This window comes from Mustela nigripes, chromosome 2 (genome assembly GCF_022355385.1).
Source record: "Mustela nigripes isolate SB6536 chromosome 2, MUSNIG.SB6536, whole genome shotgun sequence".
In the NCBI taxonomy this organism is placed as follows: domain Eukaryota; kingdom Metazoa; phylum Chordata; class Mammalia; order Carnivora; family Mustelidae; genus Mustela; species Mustela nigripes.
In genome coordinates, this window is record NC_081558.1 from 151,094,445 (window position 1) to 151,117,854 (window position 23,410).

Genomic DNA, 23,410 nt, shown 5'->3' on the forward strand with positions numbered 1-23,410 from the left:
TTTTTCCTGTGCTCCTCCCTGTGGAATTCTGCCTTCTGCAACGTGGCCTGCCAGGCACTGGCTTCTGATCCGCGCTCTCACTTCCTTCTAAGCTCCCCTCCCCTGCCTCTGCTGTTCCTGTCCCCTCAAGGCTTCCCACTAGCTCACACTCCTTCACCTCTGTGCCAAGCCTTTCTCGGATTTCCTCAAAATCCTCATGGAACATTTTGGAGCCTGATTCTTGGCATAATGTTACTAAGAAAACTTGTTTATCAGTATGCCTGTAATTACCTGTTTATCAGAAAGAACGGTGCTGGGCATGATCACCCTCGTGCAGGGGGGATATTCATACCCCTAGATAGCCTTCATTAAGAAGCAAGTTGAATATTTTTTCCTCTGCTTATCTTTGTACAGTGTATACTGTTGTTTTTTCTTTTTTTTTAAGTCCTAAATTTCTTTTCCTCTTCTGTATTTCAAACTCAATATTTATAGATTTCAACCCAGGGGCAACCTAGCTGTCAACATTTATAAAAGTAGGCCTCTCTCAACATTAAAGTGAAACCCAAAGTATAACTGAAAACAGCCACTCTCTGGTCTTCTGGTGGACATACACACAGCCTATTTCCTGCTAGTGTTTTGTTTCTCTCTCATTCATCAAGTACCATTTATGAAGATACCACAGAAAGTAAATTAAATGTGTTCCTGAACATTAATAATTTACCATGGCAAAGTTGGCTTAATTTCTAACAAGTTAATGTCACCACTCACTGACATCACATGACACAGGTCAGTTTTACTTAACTGCCACCACTTTTCATTTATCCTTGGTTAACGTAGATGAGAAAGGGTGTGAATAGATGGTATCTATAGGTAATCCAGATACCCAACTTTTATCTGTATAACTATCCCCACCAGCCATTAAACCTTTTCCAGGGCTGCTAATACATAGCAAAATGAATGTGTGAACCTCTGTTCCGCCTCTAAAATTGATGTTAATGAGCCTGGAAGAGAACAGAAGGCTGAAGGAAATCAGTCAAAGGACAACAAAGGAAATCTACCCAAAATAAATGGGAGGTGACTTTTCTTTTTACTGTCTAAATAACACTATGTATGTTATTACTGGTTTCTTCACCTGAAAAATCTCTGTACACGTATTGAACAGTCACTGAGTCATACATATGACGTATTGAGTCATATATATCTAAGGACTCTTATTTACTACTGTTGATACTCCCTCCTATCCTGAGGCCCTGCTACAGCAGTAGGGCCACAAAGTGAGGGCATAGTATGAGGGCATCTCCTGAGATGCTTTTTCTGGTAGAAGGGAAGAGAATCTAGGCAGAAGTAGTCAAACATTTAATTCTTTTTCTCAGTTTTACAGTATCAATAACGTATTTTTTTCAACATTAAATATATTAAAAAATGAATATAAAGCAGCCCTTACTCTTTACCAGCAGAAAATAATGAAGTATAACTTCAGTAATGTTTGATAGTATTGATAGTGATAGTCCTGTGTTTTGTTTTGTTTTGTTTTGTTTTGTTTTAGAGAGAGAACACACACACACCAGCAGAGGGGAGAAGGAGGAGCAGGCTCCTCGCTGAGCAGGAAGCCTGTCATAGGGCTCAGTCTCAGAACCCTGGGATCATGACCTGAGTTGAAGGCAGACACTTAACTGGCTGAGCCACCCAGTTGCCCAGTAGTGATAGTTTTTTGATAGTGATTGATATTGATAGTGATTTTTAGACATAATGCTAGGGCTAGAATAAATTGGCATCCCTTCTGTTTTATGAACTTCAGGCATAAATGTTCACTTTCTAGGGATAATACCCAGTCATTTTAAAATAAAAGTAATCTTAATTAAACTTTTGTCAAGGCTCAGAACCTAAAACAAATAATCCTAGGATAAGATTGCTAAAACATAGAAAAGCAACTTAAATTCATCCCTACTGGGCAAATATGAGACATGCCAATAAAAGGGAATGAGTGGATCTGACTTTAGGAGCATTTAAAAAACCATTCTGGGGGGCACCTGGGTGGCTCAGTGGGTTAAAGCCTCTGCCTTCAGCTCAGGTCATGATCCCAGGGTCCTGGGATCAAGCCCCACATGGGGCTCTCTGCTCAGCGGGGAGCCTGCTTCCCCCTCTCTCTGCCTCTCTGCCTAGTTGTGATCTCTCTCTCTCTCTGTAAAATAAATAAATAAAATCTTTTTTAAAAAATAAAAAAATAAAAAATAAAAACCATTCTGTTTCATGAGTAGATAAATAAGTTGAATTGCATAGTCTTTCTTGCTGTGGATTTCTCTGGTACATTTGCCTTATTAAAAGGGCGTGAGCAATCACTTCTTTGACTTGCAAATAATGGTTAGAACTAAAAGTAGCAGCAAGACTCAGTATCAGGATTAGGCCTTGATCTATTTTATAAGTGCCAGCCCTCAGTTTCTTGTCTGAAAGATGTCAGGTGAAGGGTGGGTCAGGCCAGAGTCCAGCTGTACCCTGTGGATGCAGGAATTCTGTGTAGGTGCCCTAGAAACTCTGGTGAGTGAGGACAGAGCCGTTGGGCTCTGGACCCCCTCCCCCTCTGCCACCAGCCATAGCAATGCTACTTTCATCTGTTTTACGTAGTTGTCCATAGATTTCATTTGAAGAAAGGATTCTGTGACTTTATAAAGTTTGCATATCCCTGAACTAGACAGATTAAAAGGTGTATGTAACCCCCAACTCCCAAGAATCTATTAGATAAGTGGAAAATACAAGTTCTCTTGGTATCACTTTCTCCTTGTCACTCTAAGAATCTTAGAGTTGCATTGGCTTCTGGGCTCTTGCTGATTTGTAAGATCCTGTCTGTGGATGACGGAAGCCATAGGCCCCATAATTTACATTAGGATGATGTTAGACATCATTTAAAAGTATGTGTTTTCCCTTGAAATGTATCTGAGTTAGATCATTCAAATCTTTTTTCCTAAGTATTTCATTTTCGTTAAGTTATAGGTAGACAGCCTCTTTAATATCTCTAATTTCTAATATTATTAATACTATTTAATAGTATTTAAGGCTTCTGATAGTATTTAAACTCTCTAATTTCTAATTCTCTAATACTATTTCTTGAATGTATTTATTATAATTCATTGAATCCCAACTCCCTTATCCACATTAAATGACGATATTCTTTTTCTTGATCATTACAGCAAATCGCTTTCAAAAACCTGGTTCAGAGAAATCGGCAAAATGAACAGCAGAACCAGGGTCCTCCAGCTCTGAACTCCACCATTCAGCTGCCATTTATAATCATCAATACAAGCAGAAAAACAGTCATAGATTGCAGCATCTCCAGTGACAAGTGAGTGGAGAACTAGGGCTGGCCTCCCAGAAACACATTCTTATCATTCACAGCATAAAGAAGGGTGTCCTTCATTATCCGAACCCTCTGAGGCTGACCTCCCTGGGGTGCAGACATGGAGTGCTGCCATCTACTAGTGCATTCTTCATCACTCACCCTCTCAGCCCCTGTCTTGTGCCTGGCACTGTCCTATATGCATTGTGGCCCTAGACCCTAGCCAAGGTGCACGTGTATGTACATGTTATGTGGTAACCCTGGGCAAGTAACTGCCTTAAAGTTGACCATCAGTGAGAGCCTGGGATAAGGTGGATTCACTGGTGATTCGCTTCCATGGTTTAGTGTGGAAATATTTTAGGTTAGCATGTGGCATTAAGGCAATTGTTTCTTTGTTTTGCTCTATCTGAGTTGAGTATGCTTCTCTTTATTAATGAATGGAGAGGAAAATGCTAGATACATTCTCTGCTTGCTTTTTTTCTTACTTACTTTATAACTAGAAGTTTATACCTTTTGATAACCTTCAACACCTCCACCTCTGGCAACCACCAGTCTGTTCTCTGCATCTATGAGTTCATTTTTTTTTTTTTTAGATTCTACATATAAGTGAAATCATACAGTATTTGTCTTTAATTTATTTCAGTTAGCATAATGCCCTCAAGGTCCACCCATGCTGCTGCAAATGTCAGAATTTCCTTCTTTTTTATGGCCAAATATTCCACTTATGCACAAACGTGTGTGCACACACATATACCACATTTTCTTTATCCATTCATATTTCAGTGGACAGTCAGGTTGTTTATCTTGGCTATTGTAAATAATGCTGCAGTGAACACGGCGGTGCAGTTTTCTTTGTGAAATAGTGATTCTGTTTCCTTCAGATAGATACCCACAAGTGAGATTGCTGAATCACATGGTAGTTTGTGTTTTGTTTTGTTTTGGTTTTGGTTTGTGTTTTGTTTTTGTTTTTGTTTTTTTGAGGAACCGCCATACTGTTTTCCATGGTGGCTGTACCAATTTACATTCCCACTGAGATTTTTTTCACATTTTAACTAAAGTTGATGATGATATTTATGATAGCAAGTGAAAAGTAGCAGTTTTAAAGATACTGCTAAGGATTAATTGTAATTTGTAATTTGTAACTTTACCCTTCATGAGAACAGTAGTGGTCTTCAGGCCATGACCTGTGTCCTGAGATAGTTAAGGAAGTAGGGTTGTGGAGTGAGACAGACCCAAGTGTGGATTGTGACTCCTCCATTTAGCTGCTTCAAAGCATTTTTTAAAGAACAAAAGGGCATGATTCCAAGGCCTCTATCACATCCTAGCCTTGTGAGGCTTAAATACCATTATGTCTTTAAAGGGTCTGACCCAAGACAAGCACTCTACAAATATAGCTGCTGTTATAAGGAGTCAGCATATAATCTATTGACCAAATTGGGATTCATTTGAAAGCGAAAGAGGCCCAGTAATTACATCAGTCCCACTGGCATAGTCCAGGCCTGTGGTCTCCTTGCAGCTACAGCATTGCCCTGGGGCTTTGCCTTCCCTTGTTTTTCCCATTGTTGTCTTAGGTGGTGTTGCTTCCCCTGTTTATCTTGATTGCATACAGAGATTCTAGGTCACTTAAATAAGAAGGTGCCAAAAGAAAAACAGTGAGCAGGAATTTCAAAAGTGTTTGATAATTAAGACTATAGACACAAGGAAAAATAGTATGAAGTCAGAAGATTCATTTTTCATTCTGTCTGCTAGCAACATAGTGTCTTAACCTTTCTGAGATCTGGTTGCTTCCTCTTACAAAAGCGAGAATTACAGTATTTAACTTGCTGGTTTTCAAAAGTTACAGATCAGTTCTTAAAGGACCCAGCCCTGTGGTCAATAATGGTATGTATCTGTATTACTATTCACACAGTTGCAAAATCTTCACAAAAACCTACATCTATAGGGACTGTTAACATATATTCTCATAAAACTGAGAATCCTAGAAAATTTTTAACACACTAACAGGAGAAGCAGACTTAGAATTCTAGTTTCTCTCTCCAGTTAGCCTCTTGTTTTGTAAGGGATTATTAAATTCTCTTCATCACTTAGTGTTCTAAGTCTAAAAAAGAGTAGCAAGAGAATCTGGGAACCATTGACCTAAGGGAATTATGGATTCTGTTCATCCCAGGCTGGGGCCTTGGTGAGGTTTCTATCCCTCGGTGGTTTACTGACTCATGCCCTTTCCTGGCCCTCCTCTGAGTGAAAGGAAGGAGGCTATGAGCAGCTTGTAGAAGCTTGTTGCAAGGTAGGTCCTAAAGCCTTGTCTTTCAGTTACTTTGGTGATGCAATCTTTTCCCCTTAATTAGCCTGGAGGCTTTTTCACAATGGGAATTAAATTTACAGAACCATCTGCTTTTAACATATGCCAGGAATCATCCCTGTGACAGGCATTTTTTTCCCCTGAAAATTTGTTAATGTCCTTTATTCAGATTTATTATAGTTCAGAATAATTTTACCTCCTCATGACTTTAGTAAGAATTTCATGACAATATAAACCCACCACTGTGCCAGAATACTCACTGCACTCCGTCTCCATAGGACTGAGGCCTGTGGGTGAAGGTGCCCCAGGGTCTAGCCTAAGAATCAAAAAGACTATGCTTTCCTATATTTACTTTTTTTTTTTTTTTTCCAGATTTTATTTATTTGGCAGAGAGAGAGAGCACAAGTAGGCAGTGTGGCAGGCAGAGAGAGAAGGAGAAGCTGGCTCCCCACTGAGCAGGGAGCCCAATGCGGGGCTTGAGCCCAGGACCCTGGGATCATGACCTGAGCCAAAGGCATATGCTTAATGACTAAGCCACCCAGGCGCCCCTGTATTCACCTTTTTTGAGGTGTTGGGCATCTGGGCATCCTGATTTGGTACTTTCCTTGTTTAAGGTTTTCTTTATTTGCTCAAGAGAGAGAGCACAAGCAGGGGGAGCAGCAGATAGGAGAAGCAGGCTCCCTGCTAAGCAAAAGGCTGGATGCTAGACTCCATCCCAGAACCCTGGGATCATAACCTGAGCTGAAGGCAGCCATTTAACCGACGGAGCTACTCAGGCATCCCTGATTTGGTATTTTTCAGGAGCATTTGGAAATGTTCTATACATTTATGTGGCACTTTTTCTTTAAGTTGTTTCACTTCTTAGGCTCTTAAGACAGGATCTGAATTTTGGTTCATTTGTGAAAAGTCATGCATTTATTGCTTATCTAAAGTATGCTTTAGTTAACACTTGATTCAGGAACATTAAGCAAGCATCCAAAATGGGGTTTTTCCCTCAAACCTAATAGGCCAACTCAGAATAGGGTTGTCATATATTAAACTGAAAGGGCTTTCTTAATAATTTGACTTTTGTGACAAAGCTTGAAAAGTATTGGCTTTACACCAAAGTTGTCCCCTGTTTGTAACAGCTTAATGAGGGCTGAAGTTTATGGACTCCTATTTCCTGTCATAGGAAAACTGTTTTAATTGGGAAAGTGGCTTATTTGAGATGTCATTCCCCTGAACACAGCGGAATGACAGTAGCAGTTTCCAGTAGTACAGCTGAACGTAGGCCCTCATTTTTTTATGTAATGTACAGAGTACCACACTACGCAGCCCTTCCCTATCCCACTGAAGCCCCGTACTAACTTTGTTTTCTGATGCAGGTTTGAATATCTTTTTAATTTTGACAACACCTTTGAGATCCATGATGACATAGAAGTACTGAAGCGGATGGGAATGTCCTTTGGCCTGGAGTCGGGCAAATGCTCTCTGGAGGATCTGAAACTTGCTAAATCGCTGGTGCCAAAGGCCTTAGAAGGTTATATCACAGGTATGTTAACGAATGCTTTCCCATTCTGTCCCCTTTAAATGTGACCATTCCCTTGAATTTCTCATTTATCATCGCTTGCTTTTCTTTAGAGATACAAACACAAATACAGTAAACTGGGAACAGTTTCTTGTTTCATTTTACTTATTGCTGACCTCTATATAAATGGACTCCTAGTGATACATTCTTTAGTGATAACGGATTTTTCCACTCAACATGATCTTTTCACCCATCCACATGATTTAATGTAGGTGTAATTCATACATTTTTACCACTGTATAGAACTCCATTATATGATTATATCACTATTCATTTTACTGATGATGAACCTTTAAGTTTTGTTTCCAGTTCCTTAATATGAAAAACAGTGCTACTTTGAACATTTCTGTGATGATACCATAGTGCCCCACGTGCTGGTGTGTGGCATGAGACAGCTGGGTCCCCGAGGGGGGTGGGGGGGGGCTGCAGCTTCACTTATGATAAAGCCAGAGCTTTTTAATTTGATTTCACAAGTTACATTCTCACCTGCAGGTTGGAAATACTCTATTTTTCCCAAATCAGGTGGATGTGAAATGGCATCCTCATTTTTTTTTAATTAAGATTTCATTCACATACCATAAAATTCACCATTTTATGGTATGTATAGTTCAATGGGACTTAGTATATTCATAAGGTTGTGCAATCATCACTAATTCTACAACATTTTTATTTTTATCATTTCAGAAAGAAACCCCATATACATTAGCAGTCACTCCCTGTTCCCCCATTCCTCCCAGCCTTAGGCAACCAGTAATCTGCTTTGCCACTGGATTTGTCCATTCCGGACATTTCCTGTAGATGGAATCATGCACTAGCAGCCTTTGTGACAGATGTCTTTCACTTAGCATGAGGTTTTCAAGGTTCATCCATGCCGTAGCCTTGGTACTTCATCCCTTTTTATTGCCATCGTGTGAATAGTAGCACATTTCATCTACCCATTCATTAGTTGGTAGACATTTGGATTGTTTCTACTTCGGGGCTATTACGAATGATGCTGCTATAAACATTCTTGTACATGTTTCCGTGTGATCCTAAGTTGTCACTTCCGGTTGTATACCTAGAGGTGCAATTTCTTGGTCAAATGGCAACTCTGTATTTCACATTTTGAGTAACTCCAATTCTATTCTCTTGAATAGAGAGAGAGCTGTTGAGTAACTCTATTCTCCAAAAGCATTTGTACCATTTTACAATCCTACCAGCAGTGTATGAGGGCTCTGGGTTGTCCACATCCTTCTCAGTAATTATTACTGTCCATCCTTTTTATTATAACCTATTCTTGTAGATGCGAGGTAGTATTTTACTGTGGTTTTATTTTGCATTTTCCTAATGACTAGTGTGCTAAGCGTCTTTTTGTGTGCTTATTGGTCACTTGTAGATCTTCCTTGCAGAGATATCTATTCAGATCCTTTGCACATTTTTGCATCAGGTTGTCTTTTTATTGTGATTTTTAAGAATATACTGAGTATACTTGAAAACAAAGATAGTATGTTTTGCATGTTGTAGAATTCAGATTTTTTTTTCTGATTCAGAAATCTTTATGATTGTCTCATTTCTCAAGACTGTGTATATTCTGTACATATAATTTGGAGGCATAAATAATGCTTTTTACCTTTGCTTTTTCAAGTTTCCTTGATTTATAAATATCACCACCTAGAATTTCACATCACTTTTCTGAAGGCACTGTACTATTAGTTCTAAGGTATAATAAATCAAATATGAGCAAAGAGGTAGTTCTCATTTTTTTTTTTAAAGATTTTATTTTTTAAGTAATCTCTACACCCACCTTGGGGACTACAACCCAGAGATCAAGTTTCATGTTCTGCCAGTGAGCCAGCCAGGTGCCCCTTGTCCTTATTTTATTTTGCTCTATGGTTTTGGCCCTCTGGTCAAAACACAAGTTTGTTAATTGAGATTTGGTTTCTGTTGGATTTGGTTCTTAAACTAGCACCATCCACCTGCTGCAGGTGTGACCCCTTCTTGTCCTTTAGCCAGCTTGCCCCCTCTTTTCGCCCCCCACGCTCCCTTCTCCCCACTCTGTCCCCGAGCAGGCCCCGCTGTTTTCTTAAGCAGCGCAGACATAGTGGCAGTCCAGCAGGGGCTGAATAAAGGGCTTACTCAATAAATCACCAGAACTTTATTTTAGCTTATTCTCAGTGAAAAGGTTCAGGGCAATCAGGCAGGCTCTATGGTTTTGATCTCTTTGTGACCTCATTTGCAGCCTGGGACATAGACTTTCTGGTTACTTTAAAAGAAGAAATTTGTGCCTTTAATGTGCAAAGGGACAGAATGGCTCTTGAGTTAGATTGTGAGAGCTATTGTGTGGATCTTATGATAATGCAAAAGAAATGTAGGCTTTTCAAAGCCATTGTGAAAAGGAAAATTTACTGTGTCACGCTCACAAACAAGTAAATAGCTGTGTTCTGACAGAAAGTTTCCATATATACTAATTAATATTCACCACAGGATTCTGGCTTTAATTTCATCTTGCACAGGCTTGTTCTTATTTAATGTAGTTAAAGTCTGCTATTCTTCTTAGAATTGAAGTTCTTTTTTTCCACAGCTGTCTTAGCTAGCCTATAAAGAACAGGGTTCACAAGGCCATTTTAAAATTAATGAAATCATTTAGTTTCCTTTTTTTCTACATAGGAAGCTTCTCACTTGGTCAGACTGTACTAATAGCAGAGTATTTAATCCTAGTACATATAGTTCTGGGAGTTTTTTGGGGTTCCTTTTTTTTGGCACAGTAATTACAAAACTATTTTGATTAGCTGTAATAAAGGCTCATTACTAAATTGCACTTTTTGAGTATATATATGGTCTTATTTTGTAATGTAAGTCAAAGAATTTCTTTTTAGGCATACATTTCTATCATTTCTTTTACCTCTTTTGTAAACTTAATGTGAAAGAGACTATACTCATTCATTCAGTAACATTTAGATCTTACATGTTCTACTCACTGTCTTCTTTGAGCTAAATATGAGACCAGTATGAAACTAATAAAATTATAATAAGAATTTATCATGGTTATGATTGGAGAAATATGATATATACATAGAAAATAAGATTACAAGGTTATACACCCAAAATATTTTATGCAGACTAAAACAGTGTAATGCGTGTCTCACCTTCATTAGAAATGTGACTGCATATGACCTTTTAAAATAAGGGCTAGTTTGAGTTACAGAGCAAAGGATACCAGGGAAAAGACTGTATCTTTGATGAGTAATAGCACTGAGTTCTTTTGATGGCACATGAAAAGATGGTGCAGTGGGAGTTTTAGTAAAAATGTGTCTAACCTCCTTACCTGTTTCTTGTCATTTTTTTTCCCCCAGAAGGTGGGGAGAGGGAGAGAGAGAAACCAAAGCAGGCACCATACCCAGTGTGAAACCTAATGCAGGGCTCCATCTCAACCCTGAGATCACAGCCTAAACTGAAATCAAGAGTCAGCCAGACACTTAACTGAGTGACCCACTCAGGCACCCCTGTCCTTCTAACCTGTTTCTGATTTCACTTTCTTTTTACCCCCTCCTGGCGTTAGCTTTTAACACTAGTCAGAGTCTTTGGTGGTGAAGACAGCAGGTGTCCAAGAATAGTGCAGCAATCACTGGGCTCTCAGCTGTCTCAAGGTCTTAATTAAGAGAAAGAAGTGGAAGTCTGTGATTGGTTTAATTAGAATTCTTCCTCACTGTAGTCTGCCTTCCCATTTTTTTTTTTCCTATTCTTATGTCCTAGAGATTTCCTTTTTCCAAGCTGAAGAAATGTGGATTATCCCCAGAGCAGGAGATTTACCTAGCTCTGATTATTTTTAAAGCTATTATTTATTTGAGAGAGCGCACAAGCTGGGGATCAGTGGAAGGAGAGGGGCAGCAGGCTTCTGCTGAACAGAGAACCTGATGCGGGGCTCTGTCCCAGGACCCTGTGATCACAACCTGAGCCAAAGGCAGCCACTTCACCGACTGAGCCCCTCAGACGCCCCTCACCCAGCTGTAATTTAGATCAGGCTCATGCCCTTACTCATCTGTGCTTTCTTCAACTTACAGTGGACCGACATCTTCTGTTTCTGTTTCTCCCTACAGATATCTCCACAGGACCTTCCTGGTTAAATCAGGGATTACTTTTGAACTCTACTCAATCAGTTTCAAATTTAGACCTGACCACTGGTGCCACCTTGTCACAATCAAGGTATGTATTTTTTCTGGGTTAGAAAGAGAAGCGGTGAAGCCCTGAGCACCTCCGTGGGAAGAGCCAGGTGTCATTGCCGGCACAGGTCTTTCTGCAGCGGGTTCGGGCAGAGTGCCCCAGTGGTACCTCCTCTCCCGTGTTTTTAGTCCTACATTTTACAAAGCTTAAAACATTGACCACGTTAATGAACTTGTGTGTTTTTAATTATTTGCTAGTGTAAACCAAGGGTTGTGCTTGGATGCTGAAGTGGCCTTAGCAACTGGGCAGTTCCTTGCCCCAAACAGTCACCAGTCCAGCAGTGCGGCCTCTCACTGCTCTGAGTCGCGAGGCGAGACCCCCTGTTCATTCAACGACGAAGATGAGGAAGATGACGAGGAGGATTCCTCCTCCCCAGAATAAAGACAGGAGAAAACCCACATTTTAATATTTGATGCTCATGTGTGTTTTTAGTGTGAGCTCTTGTTTTTGAAATGATTGCTTCAGTCTTTGCCTTTGTTTGCACTGTGTGTTCAGTGAAAACTAGGGAAACACAATAAGCAAATTATCTGAAGGCTGAGATGATTGAGATGAAAGTTAACATAGCATGAATGAAAACTCTGAATGACAGAGCCATGGATCACACCGCAAACAAAGCGGTTTTCTGAGGTGATAGAGGGGACAGTCCCTAAAGAATTGGCAGCATGAATGAAGCTCATTTATCTTCCATGAGTTGGGATCCTTGTGTTCCCCCACACCCACGTAACCCTCCTTAGAATCAAGATTGCTGTAGCGAATAGCCAGTGACATCACGTTTGTCATGTCTTTCTTCCTCGACTGGGCTGCTTTTTACAAGCAGAAGTGACCATGAGAGGATCCAGTGAGGATGAGTTGTACAGCGAGGGGTGTAGACAGCAATCCTTGTGGTCTAAGGAGTTTAGATTGAACTGCTGAACTAGTTGGAAGTCTAGTTGAGGTGCTTGGTGCATCAGCTGCCTTAGACAGCTTCTAGAAAGGAGCAAGCGCTAATTCTTAAGTACTTAAGTGACATTTAGAATAATTTATAGTAAAACTGAAACGATCATTATTAGCCAATGCGTTGGTGCATAGAATTTTCTAGGGCTACTTCTGGAAGCCAAAATAGAATAGTGTTTCCATGTGCATTAAATACTTTGCCAGCACTGCCTTTGCCAGCATTTGAAATCTGGAATTTTACAGAGAAGGAAATTGTATCTGTAGTTTTAATCAAAGCTATGCATTTCATATAGCTTTTTCATTTAAAACAGAACCGAGAAACAAATTCCTGTGACTGAACTGCTTGCTTAGAGTTCCCTACAGTGCTTGTATGATTTTACTCCGTGTGCAATTTGTGAAAATGAACCAAATGTCATTACTTTTGTCTTAAAAGAAAAGTCTACTTCAAGAATATGGACAGCAATGTTTTCCTGTACATGTCACCTTTTGTACATTTTCGTTTATTGAAATTACCGTATTTGGCTTATTCCTGGCTAAACTGCATTTCAAATTAATCTGCTATTCAGTGTTTCACAGAAACACGGAAGAATATTGATCACTCCAAACGCTTGGATCTGTTTCATATTGTGCAGTAAACAGTATGTTGTTCCATAGCCAAAGATGCCACTGGGAACACTACACTGGTGTAGTCACAGTTCCTGCTCCTCCGAACAAGAGAGCATGGGGATATCTGCCAGCGTGGCCAAACCCCAATCTAATTTCACAGTAAGGCCTTCAGAAGGAGCAAATAATAATGGAAAATAACCCTTTGACTCGAATCATCTGGATTTGCCACTAGATTAATCTAGCACCTTTGGGCCCAGCACAGGCTTGTCCCAGATTGGTGCTTTTCTAAATCCATGGGGGAAGTATGGATGCCTTCTGATATCTTTTTCACTCTGCTTCCAGTGAGCCAGAGGTGAAAGATATGGCTAACCTAAAATTTTTACTAAGGCTGTGAAAACTAATACATGAGAACACACAACTTTAAGTTCCTTTGAGACAGCACTCATTCTGTCAGAAAGAAGCCATAGTGCAGACTTGGAGTGATCAAGGGGGCAGCGAGGTGGAGGCAGTTCTTAGAGAATTCCATCTCTGCCTGAGTGCAGGGGCACAGCTCCGAGGCTGGGTGGATGGCCGGAGCCCGGAGGACCGCAGAGACTGCAGTGGGGCTCCGAGCGCTTCTAAGACATTTCTGACTCGAAGATCATCAGCTAAAAGCTGAGTAAAACTGAGTTTCCTGCCAAACTGCCACCTCCTTTACTAACTCCAACCTTAACCACCCACATCCCTATACTTGAGGGGGGTGGGCACTGCTAGCTCTTTAGTCTTCAGAATCTTTTATACAGGTTCCAAGACCTGAACTTCAACATTTGTACAGTTAGATTAACCATAACCATTCCTTCACCAAATAGCAGAGTCCTTGTTGGAGCTCTTGGGACACCACCCCCTTCTCTATTCTCTCTCTCTCTCTCGCTCTCTCGCTCTCTCTCTGCTGCTATAGTGTTGTAAACTGATAAAACACAGGTTTGTTTTTTTAAAAGCAACCAAAGACTCCTAACGTAACCGGTGCCCCGTCACTGGCCCTCTCAGCATGTGCATGTGGTATTTGGTGGGAAATGGTCTCCGTCCCTCAGCAATGTATTTGGCTTCCTGCTGAGGACATCTGTTGGAGTCACCGTGGTCACCAGTACATGTCGCTCATATAAAGCCTTACCTGAGCAGAAAACTAAGTTGAGATGTTTAGAAAGATAAATTCTTTTATTCTTCTGTATCTCCCCTAAAGAGATTTTTTAAAACTTCAACACTCAGTCACAATTGCATATAGAAGTCGAAGTAACAAAATGTTGGGAAATTAGGGTCACAACATCCAGGATTCTTCATAGCATAGCCCTTGGGGTTACCTGCACATACAGACACCGCTCCCAGAAGGTGCTCATCCCACTCTGCTTTTCGGGGAGTTTGAGAGGCCTTTTTCCTCCTCGAGGGTCAGTTCAGCTGTGACCCTTTGAAGTGCATCATGTCATCTGGTCAGTGTATTCATGCTCCCTTTAGCACTTACGCAGGGGGGGCAGCAGACCTGCCCCAGCTGGCCCTCACACTGGGAGGGTAATACTGCCAGAGTCCACGGCAGTGATTCCGGCCCCCAGGCACCTGCCCAAGCTCCCCTACCCCCCACCCCATGAATCTGTCTCATCTACTTCATCCTTTCACGATGACAAGGGCATGAGAACAGCTCTAGTAAGTGCTGATGTGAATTGTGCCTTATGACCACAGAGGGCGCTATGGAGCGGGCAGGAAAGAGGGTGCTGACACTGGCCCTGGACAACATGACAGATGATGACCACATATTTGGTTTGCCACAATTTACTTCTTTGTAGGAGTGGTGGGAGTTTCGGCCATTGTAGCAGGAGGAAAGAGGAGAACTCCCCTCACTGGCAGAATTTGCAGTTGTAACCACACCCTACCATATTTGAAAAATAAAGCCAGGGTCAGTCCTCAAATGCAAAATAGCTCCTATCAGATTGTTAAAATGGGGATGTTTCACAAACTTGCAGACATCTATCACTGGGCTGGCTGTTCGCTAAAACCACAACTCTTGGTTACTTGGGTCAGCAGAGTTGCTCCATGTATGTAACTTGGGCCCTGGGGACGCAGTGGCGGTGGGTGTTCTTGGGGGTAGGGTTACAAAGGAAGGGAGGGAGCGGCCAAAGCTGTTTGTCTCATAACCACACTCAGAGAGAGAGTTGGGGGGAGGGGGCTGTTTAACTTGATCAGTGGTTCACTTTAAGGGCCCTATCCAGCTCCCTCTCCTCAGGCATATGAACAAAGTGTGTCTCCCCAGTAGATCTGGGATGTAGGTGTTAAGATTGTACCTCCTTAGTGGTAAGTATGGAGTGGGTGTTGGACAGTGAATGTAAAGATTTAATCCTTCAATAGGTATTTGAGTGAATAAGAAACAGAAAACATTGAGAATGATCAGTGCTAAGGGGGAAAATGACAGGGTAAATAAGATGGTGGGGGGAAGGCGACTTTGGCTGAGGTGGCCAGGGAAGGCACCCCCCCACCCCGAGAAAGTGACATTTGTCCTGGATCAGACAATGAAAGACTTGCCGAACCACTCTGTCCCGTAAAATGCACTTTTTAAGCATACATTTTGGAGTTTATTAAGGAATTTTTAAGATTCAAAAGAAAAACGAATTTAGCTACCAGCAGTATCCATAAACCAAGAGAAGATTCTAACTAACCCATGACATTCTCATTATTAGCTTCATCACCTTGCAGTGGAACCTATATCATAGAAAAGTAGTCACTTTTCTAGGTGTTTTCTTCTAATTTTTCAAGTGGTTAGATACATAAAGATCTACTTTTTATATTAGATACATAAAAGATAATCTTTTACTCTGCGTGTGGATTGGCCTTAGTGGAGCTAAAGACTCCCCCAGGATATTTTCACAAATAGACTCCGCATTTTCATGACCCATGGCAGCAGTCTGTGGGCACTGCCAGTCCTGAGTTTGTGTTTATGGGAGACCCACAAGAGTGCCTGGGGCCTGCACTGTGCCGCCTGCCTCAGGAGTGTGCCTCCCCGCCCTCTAAATCACAGCTGGCAGTTAAAGCTTCAGGTAAGCCACACTATTACTTAAAAGAGAAAAGCCTGATATTTGCTTAAGATCTTTCCTTTTTAAGAAAAATGTAAATGCCCACATAATGATAACATTTCTCAGGAATTAGCCCCTTCAAGGTATCTCTGAACAGTTATGCTTACGTAACTTTTGAGATCCAGTTCCCCCACATATGTCTACATTCACACTATGCTAAAGAAGAAAAAGTGGTGGACGTGCAACTCTGACCCTCCAGTTATGCCGTGGGTATGTCTGATGCATACAGAAGCATAAATGGTAGCAGACAGCCATGCGTGATAGTACTGAAGACAGCAAACAGTGTGTTCTTTTCATACGTGCATTCTGTGCAGCTCTTCCTCAGTCAAGGTGAAATCCTGTGTCATTCTTATACGGCCTTTGCTTTTCAAAAAGGACTCTAGAATCCAGTGTTGTCTTGACCCTTGCTGGTCCAACAGACTGGACTTTGGGCCTCCCTGCTTAGAGCTGTGTTGGAAGCCAGCATAGATGAAACGGGCAGGACTCACCTTTTCTCCACCCAGGGTCTCAGAGAGAAAGGGAGCATCTCTTCCACCCCATTCATTGAGAAACAAGCTGAGAGGGGCGCCTGGGTGACTCAGTGGGTTAAGCCTCTGCCTTCGGCTCAGGTCATGGTCTCAGGGTTCTGGGATTGAGCCCTGCATCAGGCTCTCTGCTCAGCAGGGAGCCTGCTTCCTCTTCTCTCTCTCTCTCTGCCTGCCTCTCTGCCTACTTTTGATCTCTCTGTTATATAAATTATTTAAAAATTTAAAAAGCGAGAGAGAGAGAGAGAAACAAGCTGAGAGCTTGACCTGCCTAATATCCCTCGGCCTGTCTGGCCGAGTTTGTACCACAACCCAGAATTTCTTCCTGTGAGGGCCACAGGGCCTTCTGAAAACCGTCCCCTCACTACAGTCCTTCCAAACAGCTCTGAATAAGTATCAGTCCTCTGTCGCACCAAGTGCTTCACAGCCAAGGAGCACAAGTGGAACTCCACTCCTGAGTCCCCACCATGAGGCTATGGTGTCAGCTTTGGGCCCCTCTCCACCTGGGAGACCCCAGTTTTAGACCTCACACCTGGGAAGAAACTCCTTCCTCCATGAGCAAAGACTGCCCTGCATGTTGGTCATTGATAGGAGGCTGAAGAGGCTGGTTTATTAGTAGATCTTTCTGTACCACATTAGCTTGTTTCTGTCTGTTCTGTCTCAACAAGGAAACTCCCCCCAGATCATGTTTGGGGTTAAAAACCCTTTGTCACTTCAGACTCCCCATGTCACTAATCATACATCATCTTCCGCATGCCAGGCACCACCTAGTAACAAATGGCCTGATGTTTTGTTTTGTTTTGTTTGTTCATAGTGGGTCAGCGTTTTTTTTTTCAGACCACAGTTTGAAGACTTCTCTGAGCACATTGCAGTTCTGTTCCTCCTAGCAGCACAATGGCAGGTTCCACCTTTCATTAGCAACCGGCCCAAGCTCACTGGCAGCTGCTCCGCGGGCCTGAGCTCTTAGGACCATGATCTGGTACTGGGAGTTCCTTGAGGTGTTTTGTTTACCACCACCACACTTGACTTTGAGACAGAAGAGAGGCTCTGAGGCAAAACCACAAGTTTGTTCACCTTTTCCTTTGGAGATGCTTTATTCCGATCATGTGCTGTTGGGTTTGGTTTCCAGAAAATATAATCTGCTTTTTTTCTGCATGAAGGAAACATTGTGGTGCCACATGCTTTAAACAGTTTAAACGAGAGAAGTCAGGGGAAGATGCAGACACCACATCTGATTTGCCTAACGTAGACTATTAGATTGAAGTACCTAACCTAATATGATGTATTATTTTATAGCATCTCAAACTTTGTAAATAAATACCGTTATTTTTATATGGAAATTTTATAGAAGAGCTATTTCTGTATACTTAATTATTCCTGGATTTCCTGAAATTGCTTCCAATAGATAACAAGTTCTAAGCAGTGTTCCTCTAAGGATGGTTCAAGGACCACCTGCGGCAGAATTAACGAGGAGAGTTCTAAAATGTTGCATCCCCAGGACCCACCCCAGATGCTCCGAAGTGCTAGCAGTGGGCCTCCCTGGGAAGTTGTATTTGTAATAAACTCTGAGTGATGGTTTTTGTCTATTAAAGTGTATCTTTATCCATCCTGTAAGCTTAAAAGAAGGAAAGAAAAAACATCTGAGATGAGTGTAACTTGTGCTTGAGGAAAAAAAGGATCAGACTATTCTATGATTTGAATGAGATGTATTATAGAAAAAATAAATAATTTAAATAATGTTGGTCTCTCATTATTAGTGGGCCGATAGCGGGTAAGAGGGTATTGTGGTATGCTCTGCCCTCCCTCCTTTAGGACCAGGACACTCCATTCTTTGTGCCCCCCCCCCACCCCAGGAATTGCCCTCAGCAGAGAACTGCTTTCCCTGCAACTATGCCCACAAGCAGCCAGTGAGGGTACAAAAGCCCAGCTTCCTTTCTGCAATCTGGGGTATCTGAAGTGCCATCCAGTTTCAGAATTCCTCATGGAACTGGGCAGTTCCCTCTAACAACTGCATCGTGGTTCAGCTTTCCCCTACTGCCCCATCCTGCTTCCCCCACTCTACAGGCGGTGGTCCCAAGAGTACCCCCCAGTACACACATGCCACCTGTCCCACCTATGGTGGAAATATGTCAGTTGCTTTAAAGGTTTTCTGTCTTACAGACCTAGGATTTTACATCTTTTTAAGGTTACTTGAGAAGATTATAGCATAATGAATCGTGTCTTCACAGTCCCAGAAATGATTGACCTAAATGCAGTTTTTTAAGGGAAGATGCTTTTTTCACTTCCCTTTATACCAAACCAGGAGCACCCAGAACAGCTGAGGTGAGGAATACAAAATGTGATGTTCCCAAGTCTCAAGCAGAATTTCAAGGTTTCTGGCCTCAGGGACTGTAGCCCCTCTGCACCTGTTCAGGCAACCTCTGGCTGCTTCAGGGAGAAGCAGGAGCTCCTGGTAATGGCTGTCTGCTATGTTCCTACAAGCTAAGCAGAGGACGGACTTGATGGGCACATGGATAAGAAGAAGGTGCAGAAGGGTTCGGAGCAATTTGGGGGCCAGACAGAGGTGCCAGGGCTTGAAGAGACACTAGGAAATGATTAGGGAAGCTCTCCCTTGAATGTTCATGCCCAGAAAGGAAGGTCACTTCCTGTAAAGATTGTTACCTGAGTTTAGTATATCAAGGAATGATGGTGGCGTGGGACACCCAGTGTTGAAATGGGGAGCCAGTGCCCACTTCTTTGTCTCAGGGCCTTACTGGAGTGAGCCCCAGCTGCTTTGCCCTCTGCTCCTTTTCCCCCCTTGTAGCCACTTTTTGGAGCCATTTGGTTATGTGTCAGGACTGGATCATTTGGCCATGAGAGAGTGCTTTAGCTCCTGCAGCCCCATGAGGGATGTTGTGAAGGACAGTGGGGAATGTCGTGGGTAGCCATCTTCCACACTGCTGACAGGGAAGATGTCTGCAGACTCTAGGAGTTGCTTACTTCAAAACGCCCTTTTTGGTGAAGGGTGCTTGCCTGAGAGGACAAAGCATCAGAAAGAAGACAGCCTCAACCAAGAGCCTCCTCCAGGAGACAGAATCCATTTGACAATCGACATCTTTTTAGATTCATATTCCTAAAAGCTGTTTTTTGCTCCCTCCCTCCTGACCGATGAACTACTTCTTTAGTTCCCTACCTCATCTGTTTTTGCATCTTTATCCGAGTGCTAGCTCCTCTTACTGCTGCTGAACCCAGAGCCACCACCAGCCTTCCCAGCTTTCTGGTCTGTCAGAAGGTCTTCATCTGCTGTTACTGTGGACGACAGCCAGATGCCTGCCAGCTCCCAGAACGCTGCCCGCTCCACCTTGCTTATGAGAGAACTTTCCAGCTCCTTGCTAAAACTTGTTTCTTGAAATCCTCTCTTAAGTATAAAATGTACTGTGGTGAAGACCTGTATCAGAGTGGGTGAAACCACTCCCACTTCAGGCAAAATCAAGTTTGTCAGAAGCACTTGCTCACTTTCATACAAATCACTTTCTGACATTTCTGCCACAGGGCACAGTGACTATCACCTGATCACTTCTTGCTCACTTGCTTATCTCCCGCCTTGCTCAAGAGGCCTGTTGGAAGACTAGGAGGTTAGTTTTCTTTCATACCCTACCACTTGGCCACAGTTCCCAACAAGCCAGAACTCAATGAGAAATTTGAGAAGAATGTACACGAAGCTCGGATATGACAACCCTGGAGGGTACCACGTCCACTGGGATGATTTTCAGATACTGCTAATGTGTAAATAGACTTGTTTTCATACCTCCAGTGAATGAAGATTTGTGGTTCTTCCATCTGAACACACACAAAAAAGTGCTTGCATAGGATGTGTTTTTAAAACCTCTCGGTATTGTCTGCTTTTGTGATGTCCCTAGAGGAGAGACAAGGCCTTTCCCTGCAGGGGAGAGGCCAGTGTTTCTGCAGGATGGGGCTCAACCTACCTATGATCTAAAAGATGAACAGTGTGCTCAAGTTTTATCAACATTTGGTTTAAAAATCACTATTAAGGGACGCCTGGGTGGCTCAGTGGGTTAATCCTCTGCCTTCGGCTCAGGTCATGATCTCAGGGTCCTGGGATCAAGCCCCACATCGGGCTCTCTGCTCAGCAGGGGGCCTGCTTCCTCCTCTGCCTCCTCTCTGCCTGTGTCTCTGCCTATTTGTGATCTCTGTCTGTCAAATAAATAAATAAAATCTTTTTTAAAAAATCACTATTAACAGTTAAAGATATGAATGATGAAGATGACAGATTTTTAGTTTAATAAATATATTTGGAAATTATTTTTAAGAACCAGAACCAAACATGAGCCCAATGGACCCTCTTTCAAGTCTGATTAAAGGCATACACAGCGAGGCAGGTCATCCAACCACATTTCCTCCAATGGGGGTAATGTTCCTCTCATTCCCCTACCTTCAAACAGACAAGCCAGGGCAGAACATGAGAGGCTGCCTGCTACTTTCACCAGGGTTTTGAGTCAGCCCCTGGCAGAAAGGTGGGGAAGGCAGGCACCTTCAAAGGTCCCAGATCTCTGGCTTCCTCACCTGTATTCAGGGATATAGACCTCCAGAGGAAGAGTCTTCTGAGAGAGACAGGGCTTGTGAATGGACACCAGCCCCAGTGTTTCCAGAGACAATTTCTCAAAAAACATTTCTAAAACCTCTTGGTTAAGGATCGCTACTGCAAGGGCAGCTGTGACCTCCCGGTCAGACCTGTGCCAGAAAACTTGCTTGTTTCTTGACTGGGCAGGTTAAAGACCGGCCTGGCCAAAGAAATAAGCTTACCGGAGAGAGTTCCTCCCTCCTCCCCCGTCTCTTCCCCATCGTGAATCCCTTTGGAAAGATCTCTCAGAGCCTGGAGGGCAAAAACACCAGCAAGTTGCAGGGTTGGGGTTTGGCCAGGGAGGTGGGTGCCTGCTAGGACAGGCTGCAGCCACTCCCAACCATAATGACAAAGGACAAACACAGAAACTGATGGGAGAAAAAATCTGGGGATATACTGTTGGTTTGCAACCTCAGGGGCTTTCCAGGTGGAATCCGAAACAGCCCCGTAGCTAGAGGGCAGGGAGAAGGTAAAGAGGCCGGCCACTCCAGGTTGGTAGGTGGCAATTCTAAGAAGAAAAGGGGGCTTAACATTTAAGACTTGTCTTGGGCGGCAGCAAGATAAATGCATCCCATACTCACTCTGCAGATCTTAAAAGTTCACAAAGAGGCCTTAACTGGGTTTAGTCACGTACACTGTGCAGATGTTCTCAACTGTAGCAAGGCTGTGTCCTTGGAGCAGCCTCTGGGAATGGGAAAGGCAAACAGAAACCCCGTTCCGCAGACATGGAAGGCAGAAGGAAGCCTGAGGGGCAGGGTCCAACTCATGGACCAGCTGGCAGTCCTGGCTTTTTGATGACCTTTCCAACTGACATACGACTAGCAGAATAAGCCTAGAAATGAAAGACCACAACATCCATATATCATCAGCCATGCGAACCATAGAGGCACTGGAGGGTAATGGCCGATCAGCAGTCAGCAGCTGTTTCTCCCTCCAGGTGGGCAGGCAGGGGATGAAAACTCCAGTGCCAGCTGCGGCAGTTGGTCAGCGGAAGCAGTCTCCTTTGTGTTTTGTTTCGTTTTGTTTTTAGATTTTTGTTGCAAGACAACATTACCAATCGTGGCACTAGGAGGCCCTGACTGAGTTAAAGTACTGCTGGGTATAAATTAATGAATTGAAAGACAAACGGTGAATCCATCTATTCATTTGATAAGCTGCCATTTGAGAAAATTTAGTTGACATTTCTTTGCACACATGCACACACATATAAATAAACAGTCCAAATCCCTTAAAATAATCCCTGTGCATACTCCTATAACCTTCCAAATTTTCTGTAGGATTTTGTCATATTCAATAAGCAGTATTAGGGGTACCTGGGTAGTTCAGTAGGTTGGGCATCTGCCTTCAGCTCGGGTCATGATCCTGGGATTCTGGGATTGAGCCCCATGTCGGAATCCTTGCTCACTGGGGAGTCTGCTTCTCCCTCTTCCTCTGCTCCTCCCCCCGGCTTGTGTTCTCTCTCACGTTCAAAATAAATACAAATTTTAAAAAATTTTTTAAAAAGTAGGCATTATTAGAACACACTCTGCCATGGACTATCAATCTGTTAACTTTCTTGGCATAGTTTTAAGTGAAAAGAGACACCCTTAGTAGGGAAAGTCAGAGTGTACTATACACACCCTTACCTGTCATCTTCCTTCCTGTGAGATACGGTGTGTATATGTCTGTAAGCACCCCTCTCCCTACAGCACACACATACTGTGGGTGGTTGGGGATATCTGAAGGACCTCTATGGCTGGAACACCTGCTTGAGAGAGGAGGAAGGAAAGGTTTGCTCATAAGCCCAGGAATCGTAAGCCAGTGCCCACCCCACTTGGAAATACTCGACTTTCACTGTCAGTGTTAGGGAACCCAGTGGAAACCTTTTTTCTTGGAAATTGGAAATTCTCTAACAGTAACCTGGAATCAGGAACTCATTTGTTATACATGGACTTTCTTTCATCTTTGTAAATTCAGGGCTTGAAACAACAGCTGATGTATGATAACAGGCTCCCGGTCTTTACTGAATGAGTGAATGAATGAATGGAAAAGTGACTTACACACTCTCTCAAAGTTTGTTGACTTTTGGTTAGTTTTGAATAAACAAATAATGCTCTCACCTTCAGCACAGATGATCTGGGCAAAGCCTGGGTAAGTTTGAAAGATTGGCCTCTTACCACCCTGTGTTCTCACTTGTGCTGGATTGAGTCAAGAGAGGAGAGGACAGAGAAAAGTGTGAAAAGTTGCAAAGGTGAGGCATTTGCCTGGCTCAGGAA

The 23,410-nt window shown here is 42.7% G+C and overlaps 1 protein-coding gene across 10 annotated transcripts in view; it reads left to right on the forward strand.

The window, feature by feature from the left end:
* TFDP2 (transcription factor Dp-2) overlaps nucleotides 1–18,272 on the forward strand; it is a 177,794-nt gene extending 159,522 nt beyond the window's left edge. For all 10 annotated transcript variants that reach the window (XM_059391822.1, XM_059391824.1, XM_059391823.1 and 7 more), the window contains 4 exons: nucleotides 3,165–3,316; nucleotides 6,974–7,140; nucleotides 11,253–11,358; nucleotides 11,574–18,272. In XM_059391822.1, the coding sequence (XP_059247805.1) occupies nucleotides 3,165–3,316; nucleotides 6,974–7,140; nucleotides 11,253–11,358; nucleotides 11,574–11,757 (609 nt within the window). In that variant the 3' untranslated portion in view covers nucleotides 11,758–18,272. The remainder of the gene's footprint in view (nucleotides 1–3,164; nucleotides 3,317–6,973; nucleotides 7,141–11,252; nucleotides 11,359–11,573) is intronic.
* The last annotated feature ends 5,138 nt before the right edge of the window (nucleotides 18,273–23,410 follow it).